This window comes from Nelusetta ayraudi, unplaced genomic scaffold (genome assembly GCF_046127955.1).
Source record: "Nelusetta ayraudi isolate G7.1 ecotype Tasmania unplaced genomic scaffold, CSIRO-AGI_Nayr_v1 ptg000135l, whole genome shotgun sequence".
Classification (NCBI taxonomy): domain Eukaryota; kingdom Metazoa; phylum Chordata; class Actinopteri; order Tetraodontiformes; family Monacanthidae; genus Nelusetta; species Nelusetta ayraudi.
The window spans coordinates 21,340,608-21,355,882 of NW_027466185.1; the positions used below are offsets into that span (position 1 = coordinate 21,340,608).

At 44.7% G+C, this 15,275-nt stretch overlaps 1 protein-coding gene across 26 annotated transcripts in view; it reads left to right on the forward strand.

The window, feature by feature from the left end:
• The window catches only part of macf1a (microtubule actin crosslinking factor 1a), a 182,610-nt gene that overhangs the window by 78,098 nt on the left and 89,237 nt on the right, over window positions 1–15,275 (forward strand). For 8 of the 26 annotated variants that reach the window (XM_076011908.1, XM_076011911.1, XM_076011921.1 and 5 more), the window contains 8 exons: window positions 1,627–1,704; window positions 2,316–2,408; window positions 12,536–12,702; window positions 12,941–13,053; window positions 13,505–13,611; window positions 13,849–13,968; window positions 14,586–14,681; window positions 15,070–15,197. In XM_076011908.1, coding sequence (XP_075868023.1) covers window positions 1,627–1,704; window positions 2,316–2,408; window positions 12,536–12,702; window positions 12,941–13,053; window positions 13,505–13,611; window positions 13,849–13,968; window positions 14,586–14,681; window positions 15,070–15,197 — 902 coding nt within the window. Of the gene's footprint in view, window positions 1–431; window positions 534–1,626; window positions 1,705–2,315; window positions 2,409–7,423; window positions 9,531–12,535; window positions 12,703–12,940; window positions 13,054–13,504; window positions 13,612–13,848; window positions 13,969–14,585; window positions 14,682–15,069; window positions 15,198–15,275 lie in introns of those variants that run through there. The other 18 variants (XM_076011905.1, XM_076011906.1, XM_076011917.1 and 15 more) reach the window with 7 other exon arrangements.

Genomic DNA, 15,275 nt, shown 5'->3' on the forward strand with positions numbered 1-15,275 from the left:
GCATGGTGATGTAAGAGCCTCAGGCTAATGCTGACGGGCAGACAGGCAACAACGTAACGCTGGCTGGCTTAGTAACAGGATCAGACAGCTGAGTCCGCCCCGGCCTGAGGACACACACTGATCACAGCTGAAGCTTTCCTGTTTTATTTTCTGTTAAAGGTCCTATATTATACATGTTCTTTCTTGCAGGCTTCACTATAGTAGTCTTACTTCATCAGTTAGTCCAAAATAACTATGTGGATCTCCAGAAAACAGTAGATTCAGCCCTATTATTTAGAAAACTGCCTTTTGAGGGCCTTTAAAATGTTCTTCTTCCTCTGCTCTGTTCTGTTCATTTGGTCCATCCCATCTGTACCCGTCACCTTTCTCATGTTCCACCTCTTTCTTCCTATCTTTTCCCATGTTTCCCCCCTTGTGTTCTGTGACCATAGCAACAGAAAAGCGGCCCCTCTTTGAAAAAAGCGTACGCCTCGCGGGCCCCCCCTCTCATCTTGCTCAGAGGGGAGGATGAGGAGGAGGAAGGAGCTCAGGGAGTATGTTTGAATCAAGCCTCCTCCACTGCGCACTCTGGACCCCACAGCTTCACCCTCCAGACCTCTGGGTGGAGCTGTGGGGCTGCATGAGAATTGCCGCGCAGCCGTGTGGTCTCTAATGCTGCACTATGCTTGGCCACTGTGTGACAGCACACGGTGACTGCTTATGCAGATGTCATGTTTCCGGGTTGCTGCTGAAAAGATAAGCACTCAGAAGTTGTTTGTGGTTTCCTGCTTGCAGATGCTCTGGGCACGAACACCGACAGATACACTTGAAGATATTTTATCTATTACTTAAATAGACACGTCTACAGAGCCTTATTGCAATTCACTGATCAGCTTGGCTCTGTGGTTCTTTCATCCTATTTTAATGCCTGAGGATGGAAGACTATATGTATCTGTGTGACCTTATACCATCACAGTTGATTTAACCCTCACCGACAAAGATTTTCTCAAAGGTTCTGTGCAAGGAACCTGCTGAAATACAAGCAAAGTTTTACAAAGTTTTATTTCTTAATATGTTGCTAGTGCTTTATTATGGGATTGGTTAAGAATCCGAATTATAATGTCACAGAGGGACAGAAGATTTCCCCCACATTTATTGTTAGTCACTGGATACATAGGACGCTAAAATGCAGCTTCTTCTTCCCTCTTTCTTTTAGTCTTCATCTTCTTCCTCTTCTCTTCCTCTCCTGTGTGTGGCTTGTGTGTAGTGATGACTAACATGTTGTGTTCCGTATCTTTACCAACACTCATGTCTTTCTTGCAACAAGTTTGTTTTTCACTTTTGTGTCTAATATCAAACACAACTGAAAGTTCTCTGTTGTGATGGATGGTAAATAAGGACAAATCTAAAGAAAAATGCTTGGAAGTGATCCAGCATGGTCTGTCACTGGCATGTCTTCAATGGTTTCTTTCAAAGTCAGCGCCCCCTGGAGGTTCCCCGAACAGTGCTGTTGAGTTTTTCTCCACTGCATTGTGGAATTGTCAGCTTTAATTGACCCACTGCTGCATTTTGCATTTGCGCTACTTGAAACTCTTGTTCATTGGTCAGCTTTGTTCAGTGGGTTTTTCTTTTTTCTTTGCATTGCAGCCCAGAGAAAAAGGGCGAATGAGATTTCATCGACTACAGAATGTCCAAATAGCGCTGGACTTCCTCAAACAGAGACAGGTAAGACAGTCAAATATTCCAAATGATTTCTGTGTTTGCCTTCATGGGGTGTCTGGTGGGTTTAGAATCAGCTCTTTTCCAAAAGGTTTTGTTCTCATCATTTAACTGCAAGAAGTCCATAAATACCATAAGCCAATATTTTACCTGGCTGTTGGTTTTAGTGCAGTGTGCAAAGAGCTCACTAAATGTTGCTGTGTTGGGATCTCTGGGTCTCAGGTGACTCAGTGATATTCTCCATCAGCGTATTTGCCGTTTAGGCCATAAGCCATGCACACTTTGTGTTGACACTATTTGCAGACTCCTATTTATTATAATCTGGTGCAGCAAGTGAATGCAAATTTGCAAGCAGCATTTTATCACAAAGTTCCATTTCAAAGAAAATGTTTTGAATGCATTTAATCTCTGCAGTTTTGTCCTTGGAGACCATCGCTTTTCCTCCTCTAATTCTATATGAGTTACGCCCTGGGCCTGATTAGGAACACTGTCTTCATTTACCTGTTGCAATAAGATAGAACCAGTGCCAGAGAGACAACTAGACGTAATAGTAATAATATTTTTTATCTCCCCACATATCTTATTATATAGCAACCGATTTTTATTTTTGCTTTCAGGTCAAGCTTGTTAACATCAGGAATGATGACATCACTGATGGAAACCCCAAACTGACGTTAGGACTCATCTGGACGATCATCCTGCATTTCCAGGTCTGTGCTTCTCTGCTACATACTGGAGTCACTTAGCAGTGGTGATGACACGCTAATTTAATTGCGCTGTGTTCGGCTTGTTTTCTGTGAAATATCTCTGGAATTCAGGTCTTTATCCACGCGAGGGTGATTTTGGCTCTGTGTGTGCGTTCCCATACATCTTGCTTTGAGTCATTTGGCCTCAGACAGTCTGGTACATGTTGCGTACGTTTGGCCTCATTCCACTTCATGAGTGTGGCGCAGAAAGCCAGAATGTGTCAAACCTGTTGGAGATGCTAAACAGGAAGCTACTGTATCCAGTACTGGAATTTGTTCTCCACATGGACGATGGATTTTTATTGTTTCAACTATGACTGAGAATGTGACTTTTAGAATATTGGCAATTGTTTTTACTGATTCATCACCCTGATGTCACTGGATTTATTTTCTGTTAGTGTGGACAATTTATCATCCTGATTGTTTTCTGATTATATTTTTTTTCATCATTCAATCATCATCACCAAATGTCATAGAAAGAAGAAGCAATGGCAATACTTAAGCTTTTTTTTGTTGCGCTGTCCCGGTATCGACTTACAGCTGTAATTGCAGTAGCTGACCACTAGACAGTGCTGTGATGCGGCTCACTACAAGGTGACACCTCTGCTGGTTACCATGAGAACGCTAGCGCATGACTCGGCAGAACGGCGTGTTAAAGGGACAGGGAGAGCGATGGTCAGAGGAAGGACGGTGAAGGAATGCAGTCTGAGATCCAGGCCAAAGTTAGTATCCAGGGAGATCATCTTTTTTGAGGACTAACACGATGGAGGACAATTAGTTTGCAGGGAAACAAGTCGATAGACGGCCACAGTTTAGTGGGTTCAGACATGAGCTGGAAGCACACAGACACACACACTTGCACATCCTGCTGTGTTTCTGCTGTTATCTGTGGAGGAAGCTCATTCCTGTTGTTGCTCTGTGGTGGATCTGAATGAACCATACGCTGTTTTATAATCAGTGATAATAATAGTTTGTTTTAGTTTTAATTAGTATTATTGTTGTTATTTTATTTATTTATTTATTTTATTTTTTTATTTCAGTGCGTTTCCTGCACAAATGTTCACTGTCACTGCAGTGTGACCTGAATCAGGGAGGAATTTATAGCTTCCATGTTTCCCACGGGACACTGGCCTGAGATTCTTGTCGTGATGATGCTGGAGCCATTTTTGGAATTGAGTCTACAGGTCTTTTTGACCGGGGCATTATTAACGTGCAGACATGTGACTCATCACATTATTGCTGTCAGCTATTGTGTCCTCAATGTGTTGGGACAATTTCGGCATATGATATAGTAATATTTTGTTGCGCTTAATGTCCGACAGGTTCTCTTTTGTACATCATTGCAGGCGTAGATTTTTCACATCATGCTGAAATCAAATTAGAAAGAAATATTTATCCAATATGTCTTCTTTTATATTCTTTACACCCACTAAGTCTTATACTGAATGCTCAGCCTACAGTAATCACAATATATGTGTAATATATGTTTAACTGCTCAATAGTTAAATAGATTTTCTTACACAGACAAACCACTAGGTGACGCCAGATATCTCCTTATTATATTGAACCACACTTGAACTCCTGTGTTCATAGGACCTCCCCCGACTGCACTGTGTCTGTCTTTGATTGGGTAGTAGCCGTTTGCCACAGTTCATTCGCTACTGAACTCATTTCTGTACTGTGAAATCCACAATTATCCAAAAATAAACATTACAGACACCTCTGTTTACAACCTCCATGATAATCCACCCGGTTTTAATTGCTGCTGTGAAAACTGATGCTTGGTTGGTTCTTTTCCATTTCCGTAACTGTGTCTTAGCACACGCTCTGCAAAGTGGAGCAAACAAAAGTTACGTTTACTGAGGTTGTGTATCAAACATTGGTGGAGGAACGTTTGCATAATTTGAAACCTTAAATAAAAACTGTGTTTGATCTAAGTTGTTTGTACTCTGCTGAGATTTTTTTTTCTGAGAAAGTTATTAAATTCAAAGCTGGGAATGGCTAATGAGTCACGTTACAGCCATTTGTTGTGTTTTATGGAAAATGTTCTTATTTTTCTTTGTTGAAAGTGCTGCTACTCTGACACAGATTGGTCTTTATTGAATCTCTTAGGGGTTTGTGGATGTTACACGGCTTCCATGAGCACAGATGGATCCTGAATCACTTATATTAAAATCTCAAACTCAGTCACCCTGTTTATTTCGCCCCACGGGCCTCTAAATATGTGACCAAAAGGGCAGAGAATCAAATATTAAACAGTTTGCATTGTATTAAAAAGTGACTGTGCGTTCAGGAGGAGACTTGTGATGTCGCCACAGTGAAGCCTCTGGGACTTGATGGTAGTTCTTTTTCCCTCCGGTCCATAACCTCTCCTTGTTTGTTTGTTGCGTTGCTCTCATATGCTTTTGGTTAATTATAGAAGATTGATTACCCTTTTTGGAGAGCCTATTCCTTATCAGTCTCTGATATGTTTCACCATCATATTTCTGAGTATAATAGGGCGTACATACAGTGGGTGATTGTTTCTACCCTGCTGTCGTCAGCTTCCTGTCTGAAATGTAGCAGAATCATATCATGTACATTAGTAGCTCAGGTGAAGTGATGGGAAAAGCTTTTCAGACTGTGTTTCACCTGACTTCATTTTATTGTGTTGGTAATCCAGTCCATTAGGAATGCTTTTAGTAAAGAAGTAATACATTTTAGATTAAATACTGCTGATAGCACCAAATCAGTTGACCTGATCACATTGATGCACAAATCCTGCATAATAAAATAAATTGGTGGCTTCTGCTGGTTGACCTCTCCATTAGACCTGCTACAGCCAGTGCTATTTGAAAGATCAACTTTCTTCAGGTTTTGCTTTTTGCGTTGATTTTCCCTTATTGATTTATTCTGAATTATTTTCTCATACATTTTACAAGTGCAATATTTATAGAATGCCATAGACAAAAATCCTAGATATCCAAAATATAATATTTATTAAAAAAATTTGCAAACTTGATCTCTGATAGTAAAAGCTGCTGTCACGCCATTTCTCTTTTGTAGCCTGTCACCTATTCATTTATTTTAATACTCTTACATCTCTTTCCTTGCTGCTTCCCCCTGCTTTTCTCCTTCTTACCCCCTGAACCTTTCAACTTGTAGCTTGATGGACAGATTGAAGATTAAAGAGAGAGAGAGAGAGAGAGAGAGAGAGAGAGAGAGAGAGAGAGAGAGAGAGAGAGAGAGAGAGAGAGAGAGAGAGAGAGAGAGAGAGAGAGAGAGAGAGAGAGAGAGAGAGAGAGAGAGAGAGAGAGAGAGAGAGAAACGTAAGAGCGTTTCCATCATTCCTGTTGCAAAGATGCAACAGTCCAGTTTGGATTGGATTTTCCTCATGCTTGCTGTCTGTCATTTAGGGAAGCTTTTGGGTCAAGCGTGTGTGCTGCTCAGTAAGCGAGAGAGAGAGAGAGAGAGAGAGAGAGAGAGAGAGAGCGAGGAGGAGGAGGAGAGAGAGAGGAGGAGTAGAGCCAGAGAGGGAGGGGCGAGCTGTGAGATGGAGCAGTGGAGAGCGTGAAGCTGCAGCAGCCGGCAGATAAAAGCTTTCCTCTCCCTCTGCCGGTGCCTGTGAGCGAGAGGGATAAAGCAGAGGAGAAAAGCCAGCCGAGGGAGCGACGAGCGCCGGCTGCCTACTGTCACCGGAACTCCAGGCTTCTCTTCAATCTGCAGGCCTCAGACCACAGATTGCACAGCAGGACAGGACACGTATGTAACGGGGATTCCACGACCGATCCCGGGGACCGCCCCAAAAACTCGCAGGCACCGACACGCGCACGCCCTCTCTTCAACTGTCTCCAGCCTCCACCGTATCAATTGGATCAATCCAGCCATGCTTGTCTGACGGAGCCACGCTTTTCTTTCGCCGGAGACGCCCTGCCCTCTCGCTGTTTTCCTTCCATGCACATCCCGGTGATTTGAGTGGACGTGGAGACGTGCTGACCTCTGTCGCTGTGCTGCGTGGAGGTCGGGGCTGCCCTCCTCTGGACACCGCGTCCCTTCGGCTCTGAACATCTCCTGGAAAATTCGGCCGTTCCTCTCGTGGCTCTGTGTCTGGAATTCGGTTCTTACAAAGCTGGTGGAGAATCTGCGTCCTCTTCCCCGTCTCCCCTGCCCCCGAGGTCCAGATCCAGCTCCTAACCCAGATGCCTTTTTCTAATTAGATCTTGTGGGCATGAGGAGTTGCAAAGAGACAAAAAAGGGGCACAAGATGAAAAACAGATCCCCGGCTTGGTTTTTTGGTTTTTTGGTTTTTGTCACCGCGCAAAATGTGCCCCCCCACCTCCTGCAAACTGTGGATTTTGTCTGACTGTTCCCTCGTCGCACTGCACCACCTGATGAAAAGGGGAGCCTGAGTAACTGGCACACTGACAGCAGGACACAGTGTGTTTATGATTGGAAAGTAATGGAACGCAATCCCCAGGCAACCACCGTCCGTGGAGGAATCGTGACATCGAGGACGGGGACAAACCTTTTGATTTGTACCCAGGGAAGAAACATCTGACACTGTTATAGGGGAGCTTATGGTGCAGATTCAGAACTGCACACCCCACTGCGCTGCATTTTGCGGTGAGTTGAATCCACAGGTATCTGGCTGCGCTTGCCGTCACTTTGGAGACCGTAAATTATCCCTGCCCTGCCACTGTATCACCGAAACAGGGAAAAAAATTATAATTTTGGATTCTGCCGTATTGACAATAGGCTATTGAGAGCCTGCAGCAGCTTAATGAACAGCAGAAGAAATCGTGGGAGGATGACGAGGGGAAGCATCGAGGCAGGAAGCCAAAGCTGTGACTGAAGTGTTTAACAAGACGTCAGATTATTGGTGGATTCCCTCAGCAAAGCGAGGCAGCATTGGCTGGCTTCACCCACTCTCTCTCTCTCTCTCTCTCTCTCTCTCTCTCTCTCCCTCTGTCTCTCTCTCTCTCACTCGCCACCGGTCTGGATGCTGAGCAGCCTTGGCAGAATGAGAAACCGATATTGCTGCTGCTGCTGCTGCTACTACTACAGAGGATGTCGACCACGTAGTCATTAGTAAGGCTCCCACTGCGAGTACTACGACCTACCTTATAAATCTTCCTCCTCTTCCATCACTGCAGTCACATGAAGTAACGGGAAGGCACCATTAATTTATGATCTTAGATACGAGTGTGGATGGAGCTCTTGGATCGCAGCCTACAACAGAACTGATCAGAGTAGATGGTGTTGCCTCACAGACTCGAGCAAACCTGCATGTCACAGTCACACTAATGGGCTGAATAGCATCAGGCTCAGCTTTTTACCTCTCTCCCTCATACTAAGATAGGTCACTTGCCATAAGCCTGGTGATAAATCAGACAGCTGTCCCCACGTCCCTCTCTCACAAGACTCTGCAGACATAACCATGTCCTGGTTTTCTTGACAAGTGCCACATATCTTCAGGGGTCAAGACAACATATATTTGCCCGCACAGTTGCGTACTGATGTTAAACAACACGGCTGGCTGGTGCATTGCATGCATACAAGTTGGGTGAAGTGAAGGACAAGGGGGTAGCTGCCATACCTCAATCTGCAGCTGCCTGGCAAGTGTCTCAGTTAATGAATACCCGAAGTCACTTTCCCCGTCTCTGCAGTGGACAGTGCAAACCATCCATCTTCTAGATCACCTGGCTGTGCAATGGAAATGAGAGATAAACCTGCTTTGCCCAACTCATCACTTATGGATGTCGCATTAATGGCAGAGCTGTCAGTCATTTGAACGAACATCATTCCTCTCTGCTGTCTTGGGACTGTACTGAATATTCATTTGGTTTTGCTGATGCGTTGTTTGCCTCTTTTTGCTGTGATAGTTTCTTGAAGACTTTGGCCACTATCAAAACCATGGGGAACTCCATGGGCTGCGTCAGGCCTCCTAATGAGAGGGAACTCAGTGGTGCCCCCCCACATTCACCAAAGAAGCGCATACGTTTCAGGCGCAAGCACAAAGGGAAGAAGCACAGGAAAGGAGAGCTGGACCAGGAAGAGTTTGGCCAACAGAGAATCCATGGGCTGGGTGAAAGAGAGGGAGAGGATGAAGAGGATGAGGAAAAGGAGTCACTCATTGAGATAGCAGACTCGGATTACAGCAGCAGACATCGTCCTCATGCAGCAGTGCACGGTGCCCAGTTGATTCCCTCCAAGAATGCTCTGCACAGCAATGCTCTTTCCCCTGGTTCTATGAGTTCCAGGCAAGGGGGTCTCTTGTCCCCAAAGCCCAGCCCAGCTTGGAGAGGTGTTTTCTGCTTTCCAGGGGAGGAAGACACTGTTAGCGCCATTGTGGATGTCTCCAGCATCCCAAGCCAAACCACCTCCACTACACCAGTCAACACGGTCCCAACTGTGGACTGTACCACTCCAGGTGGAGGGCGGGTCTGTCGTGTTAAGGAGAAAGTCCAAGGTGTCTTGGAGAAACCTTGGATACTTCGACAGAAGAAGGAGAAAAGGGAGAAGGGGAGGGCAGAGAGAGAAAATAAAGGTGGCAGGGGTTTGAAAGAGGGACCTGAAGTGACAGATGGACTCATGAAGACACCTTTGCGGAAGGACAGCAAGGGAGTGGTGCACATCCATGAGGTGGACGGTAAACTCTGCGTGGTTAGGACGGTGTACCCCAGTGACTTTGGCTCTCCGGTATGGAGGGGTGACACTGACAGTGATTTCGAAGTCTGCATAGAGCACCCCATCCCATCTCCAGTCACTGGCAATGCCATCAAAGTAAAACTCTTCGATGAGGACGCATGTAGCACTGAGAATTCTTCAGACCATTACCCGATGCCACGGATGCAAACACAAACTCAGGATACTGTGCTTGTAAAGGGTTTCAGCTTGGACACTCCCGGTCGTACACAGGAGCCTTATTCTCTTCTGGAGTCGGGCTACGCCAGCGACCTGCCGCTGACCTCTCCGGAGACAGCAGGCACCACTCCCAGTCAGACAGATTGGGGAGGGCTAACCAGTAGCTCCTCAGAGAGACTGGACAACATGGATGAGAGCCCTCTCTCACTGCAGCAACAAGCCACTGTGAAATACCTGCCACAGGTTTGCCTCTGCCTAACACTTCCTGTGCATTTAGTCAGGTTTCATTACAAGTAGGAAACTCTGCTCTGTTCCTGTTAATGAAAAGCTAAGAGGAAAGTTTATACTATTTAATTGGAAGTCATCAGCAGGAGGCTTCTTTTTAAACTTAGCAATATGTCAATTAAAATCTAACCTCCCGATTTTCAAAAAGGTGTGGGCAAATGCAGGTGGATTCCAGGATAACCAGGCTTACATTAACCATTTAAAATGAATTTGATACAACTGATAAAATTGAAGTTCTGGTTGGCAATCTAAAATACAGAGAGGATTCACAATTGGCATAATTGGCAGGTTTCCTTTTCGCCACAAGTACAATGTGTTCTTGTGGTTGTGAAAGGACGTCTCCGTGTTTGTGTTATCAGCCCTCAAAAGGCCTCCATGGCTCTGACTATTCTTTCCGCCTTTGTCCCCAGAGTCTAATCAACGCTGAACACTCTCTGTCCATTTCTGTCCATATCCCTCCTCCCTCACCCCTCTCTTCCTTCTTTGTCTCAACATTATGTTGGCTCTCATCTCATCTCCACATGCACATGCACATGCTAACCACAGGGTTGTTTTTTGTTTTTGTTTTTTTACATGTGTTGGAGACGGACAGTTAGAGTGTGTATGTGTGTGACACAAAGGACCACTGATCGAAACCAAAATTTGTTGATTTGTCTATGATTCTTCTATACCCACACGCGATATTCTGTGAGTCTATATCTATATACATTTTACATATGTATATATAGGTATCTAGATATACAAGCACATACATATGTGTGTGTTTGATATATTTATATAAAGATATTTGGTGAATGTTGCACTTTCTTCTAAACTAAGTGTTTCAAATTATAAGAAGGCCAAAACTATCTGCATAACAATCAGGATTGGTGGGCTAATCATAGCCCGTCACTGTAAAGAATGAGATTAGCCTTCACCTCTTTGTGTGGAGCAAAATGTCACTTTTGCATATTCAGTGACTGTCGGAAGCACAAAAGTAACCATGAAAGCAATCACGTTGCCACGTTTTGTATGCAATCTAGTTTGATTATTTATATTATGGGTGTTTACTTACAACTGCACTTATGGTACCACAGTCAGTTCTTTCCCCTCTTTGTTGCCCTTGTTTGATCTTCTGGTATGAAAAACCAGTGACTCGTACTGATTGTACTTGATATTCTTAACCTGAGGTTAATCCAGAGAACACATACCAGCATCAGATTAATGTTCCAGTTTCTTTATAAAGTGTGTTTGTTTGACTGCTGCTGGTATTGGGGGCTCCTCACTTGGAGGATTTCTTGAGCCACGTACTCACGGCTGCATGAGTCTCTTCTTAACCTTGAAAATCAAATAAAAAAAGGTTGCTGCAGCCACTGCAGTGATACATCAGCAGATGACCGGACGCTTTGCTCTCGACAGCTTCCACCGTTTGTACAGCTCGCTCCACTCTGCATCACAAAGGCTGCAGCTGACGTCATGTCGGCCAGTGTTTAGTGCTGCATGTCTCACTTGATGCCATGTAGCTGCTGAGTCATGAGAATTGTACACAAACAGACAGTGTGGATCCTCTGAGTGCACTTTTATTTACGGCCAGTTATAATCAATAACCTTTCCCTGTGTTGTGAGGGGGGGTCTTTGTGGATGTGCCAGGACGTCACCGAGTTCAGACCGCACTCGTCTGTCTTGTGTACGTGTTTTTTCGTATCGCCCCTGCAAGCATAAAAAGGGATTTAAAATGTGAATTAATCAGTTGGCTGCTTTGTCGAGTCCTGTTGGGATTCAGATCACACATTAAAGCCACTGCTCAGATTTATCCTCGTACCATCCAGCTAAATCTACTTCCATCCCGTCATCCATCATTCATCCGTCTGCGTGTCCTGCGTCCAGCCAGCAGTGTTTTATTGAGGACAGGCGTGTGAAAACCTACTTTCTGATTAATAACAATTAAAACCTTAATGTACCCATCCACCCCTCGCTCTCCTCTCTATCCTCGCCCAGCAGACATCAGAGGTTCCGAACCCTGAGGCGGGCTATGATCGGATTGGGGATGTTTACAGTAGGATTATGACTGAACATGGCTGCCTTGACTTGGATCTCAAATGAATTTCCATGCTATTTGCTACTTGTCAAAACCTCCTTCGTTATCGCAACACATGGAGATGTGTTGCAGGTGCAGGCGTCTCTTGAGCATCTGGGCTGTGATTGTAGTCGTGGAGGCAGGGGATGAGAGGGCATCACGGATTGATCATCTTCTGACACTGAACAGATAAAAGATGGGAAGAACTGAAAAGACAGATAGGGATGGGGTGGAGAGCGGCCAGAGACATCAAGAAACGGAGGTTAGGAAATGTTGAGAGGGTGTGGGGGCACAAGCTAATGAGCAGGCGGGGCAGTAGAGGAGGAAGTGGATTGTGGAAAACAGCTGCTTTAAGGTTGAAATGCGTGAAGCACCAGTTGGAGAGAGCATTGCTCCGGACGGTGAGGGTCATTGATTATCAGGAAGATGGACGAGGGGCTCGGAGGCAGACGACAGCCTGAATACAAGTGACTAATATCTCTCCAGTGGGTTTGTGTCCCCTATAGCTGCAGCAGGGGCTGCACTTCTTTCACACAGGTTTAAAGGCAAAGTTGCACATTGTTGCATTGTGTCAGCATTCTCCAAGTGATTGATTTTGCTCATGTGAGGCGTAGTACGATTCAGGTTTGATTCTCTTAGCGCTGACATTTTAACCAGGTGAATGAGGCCTTTATACTAGATGTCCTTTAATACTGTTTTGCTTTAAGTGAGTCTCGAGTGAACCCTCTTCCAAAGAAAAATCATTGTAAGCTGCCTGCAAATCATGAAAGTCCTGAAATAAGCAAATTCTGTAGGTTGAGCTTCTCCTGATGCTTTTTACGTGACGGGTTTGCCCACCTCTGGTTGGCTGAATGACGCTTCCGAAAGCATCTGAATTTATCTTGCGTTTTTTGATGTCTCCCTCTAGATTTCAGAGATCTATGTGAGCGGCGAGTCCAGTGACCTCACTGCCAAAGAGAAGCTGTTATTATGGAGCCAGCAGGCGACAGAAGGCTACCCCGGCCTCCGCTGCGTCAACTTCACCTCGTCCTGGAGCGACGGACGCATGTTCAACGCTCTGCTGCACAAATACAGGTCAGGGGGAGAACGGAAAAGCTCCAATATTGTACCTGTTTGTAGCCGTGACTGGATAGTAAAGTCGGCCATCAAACGGATCGATATACTGTAATATGTCAATAGCATGGTTTTTGTGACACATTCTGTTAATCAAAAACACTATTGCTGATGTTCACGCGGCTGCCCTGTAGACAGAAATAGAGTGAGCTGCAATAACATTTTCCTTTGGGTTTATTTTTCTCTCCACAATTTCCAGGCCAGACCTGATTGACATGGAGGTGCTGTCACGGCAGAGTAACCGGGAGAACCTCGAGCAGGCCTTTGAAATCGCAGAGTCGCTAGGGGTGACCAGACTGTTGGACGCCGAGGGTGAGAGAAAACACTGGCCTTGTTTGTGTTGTTATTTGGGGGAAAAAAAACGCACCTCTTCTTAAAAGCTCAGGATGAGAAAGACCCAAAAATCAGACGCGCCTTTCCATTATATGAGGCTATAATGGTTAACACTTAAATCATCTTGTAGTTCTCTATTTGTTTCGTTTAAAAGGTTTGACTTAAACTAGTGACCTTGAAAACTAGCATATTCAACATCGAGCATTTTCTTTTCCAGACCTATTCTGAACAAATCATATATATATAATCATCATATCAATTTAAAACTGTTGACCACAGGCCATTACCTCCAGTTTGACATAAAAGTCAAATCATTCTGTTGAGTTCTTTTAAGAGCAAAGGCTGGTTTCGATTTGTCAACCTCACAACTGAACCAACACTGAACCCCACAGCTGACCCAAATAAGCCGTTTTTCACCTTTCCTCCGCAGACGTTGATGTTCCGTCGCCAGATGAGAAGTCTGTCATCACCTACGTCTCCTCCATCTACGATGCCTTCCCCAAGATCCCAGAGGGAGGAGAGGGCATCGGTGCAAATGTAGGTCCAGCTCTGCCAAAAAACTGTTGACAACACTCCTACACTGTGGCCTTTTTTTAAGATTATAGACTGGTGAACAGCTATTGCATGTCACTATTAAATGGTAAAAAAAGAGGGGGCATATGACCACGATTTATTTTAACATGCCTAATTATTGTTATTACGTTATATAACACTGTTGATCTCTCATCACTTCTCTCTCTCTTTCTTTCCCTCCTTTCTTTCTTCCGACCGCAGGAGGTGGACCAGCGCTGGTCAGAGTACCAGTCGAGGTTTTCCTCCCTGCTCCAGTGGAGCCGCCAGCATACAGCCCTCATGGCCAACAAAAACTTCCCACAAAACCCAGTGGAACTCAAGGTGACCACCATAAAATGGAAACGGTTTAGAACTCGGTTGCATTTACTAGTTTAACAAATGCAGAAGGAAACACTTACAGCAGAGGATAGAAACCTTCTTAAGAAGGCAAATAGAAAGATCTCTTGTCCAAATAGCATTTTGTTGTGGTTGAACTGAAATCTTTATTATAATGCAGTTTATTCTGTAGATTTTTCTCTGCACGCCGCCTGAACAAATGAAACTCTCCAAAAATGATTCTTTCAACCCTGAAAGACAATTGAAGGAACAACAGTGGGAGGGAAGTCTTTTAAAAATTGCCTTCAGTAGATGACGTGATGATGTGAGAAAAGGAACAGCTCATTTCCCTTCACATTATTTGTTAATCGGAAAAGAATGCTGTTGAATAAGACATGAGTGGATGTTGCTGTTGCTGAAAAGAAAGATAGGTTCACATGAAATCTTGGGATGGAGAGGATTGGGGTTTTTTTTTTTTCCTTTTTTTTAAATGGTTAATGATCACTCAGTGAGAGCAACTGTTGTTAGAAGCCTGTCCGTCGCTCATGATAATAGATATCGACAGCACATTTGACCTTAAACACACTCAGCGCTAACAGGGACTTCCTCTCGTCCCCCTGCAGGCACTTTACAACGAATACGTCCATTTCAAAGAGACGGAGATCCCCGAGAAGGAGGCGGAGAAAGGTCACATTGCGCACCTCTACAAACTGCTGGAGGTGAGAAAGTGCTCGGTGAACCGAGATGGACGAGGTTAACGGTGTGTGGCTCAGGGCTGCAAGTTTTCCATTGAGAAATTGAGTCGAGTGGCTTTGTTTCACAATAGTCACGCATTTGTCTGCTGAAATTTTTATTTTTGCTTCTCCGTGCCGCTGCCAACACAACAACACGGCAGATTGTGTTGTCTCTCGCTCAGCTGATGCCTCCAGAGTCTGCGGTGTGACTTATGATTCTCCACAGATAGAACTCTGATGTGATGGCTTTCAGGAGACTATTTTAGTCGCATCGCAGTCTTTTATGAGGTGTGCCGTTGCGCTGAGGCATGATGGGATGTTAAATGTTTGTTCCTTTTTTTTTATGTGTGTTTGTGTGTGCGCTGGTTACTAGGTGTGGATAGAATTTGGTCGTATTAAGCTTCCTCAGGGCCTTCACCCCAATGACCTGGAAGAGGAGTGGGGGAAGCTCATCCTGGAGATGCTGGAGAGGGAGAAGACTCTGCGGCCAGCTGTGGACAGGTACAAATAAAACACACCAACACAGACACTCGCACTGGAAACACACACACATTTACATAAATCTATATATATTGTCAC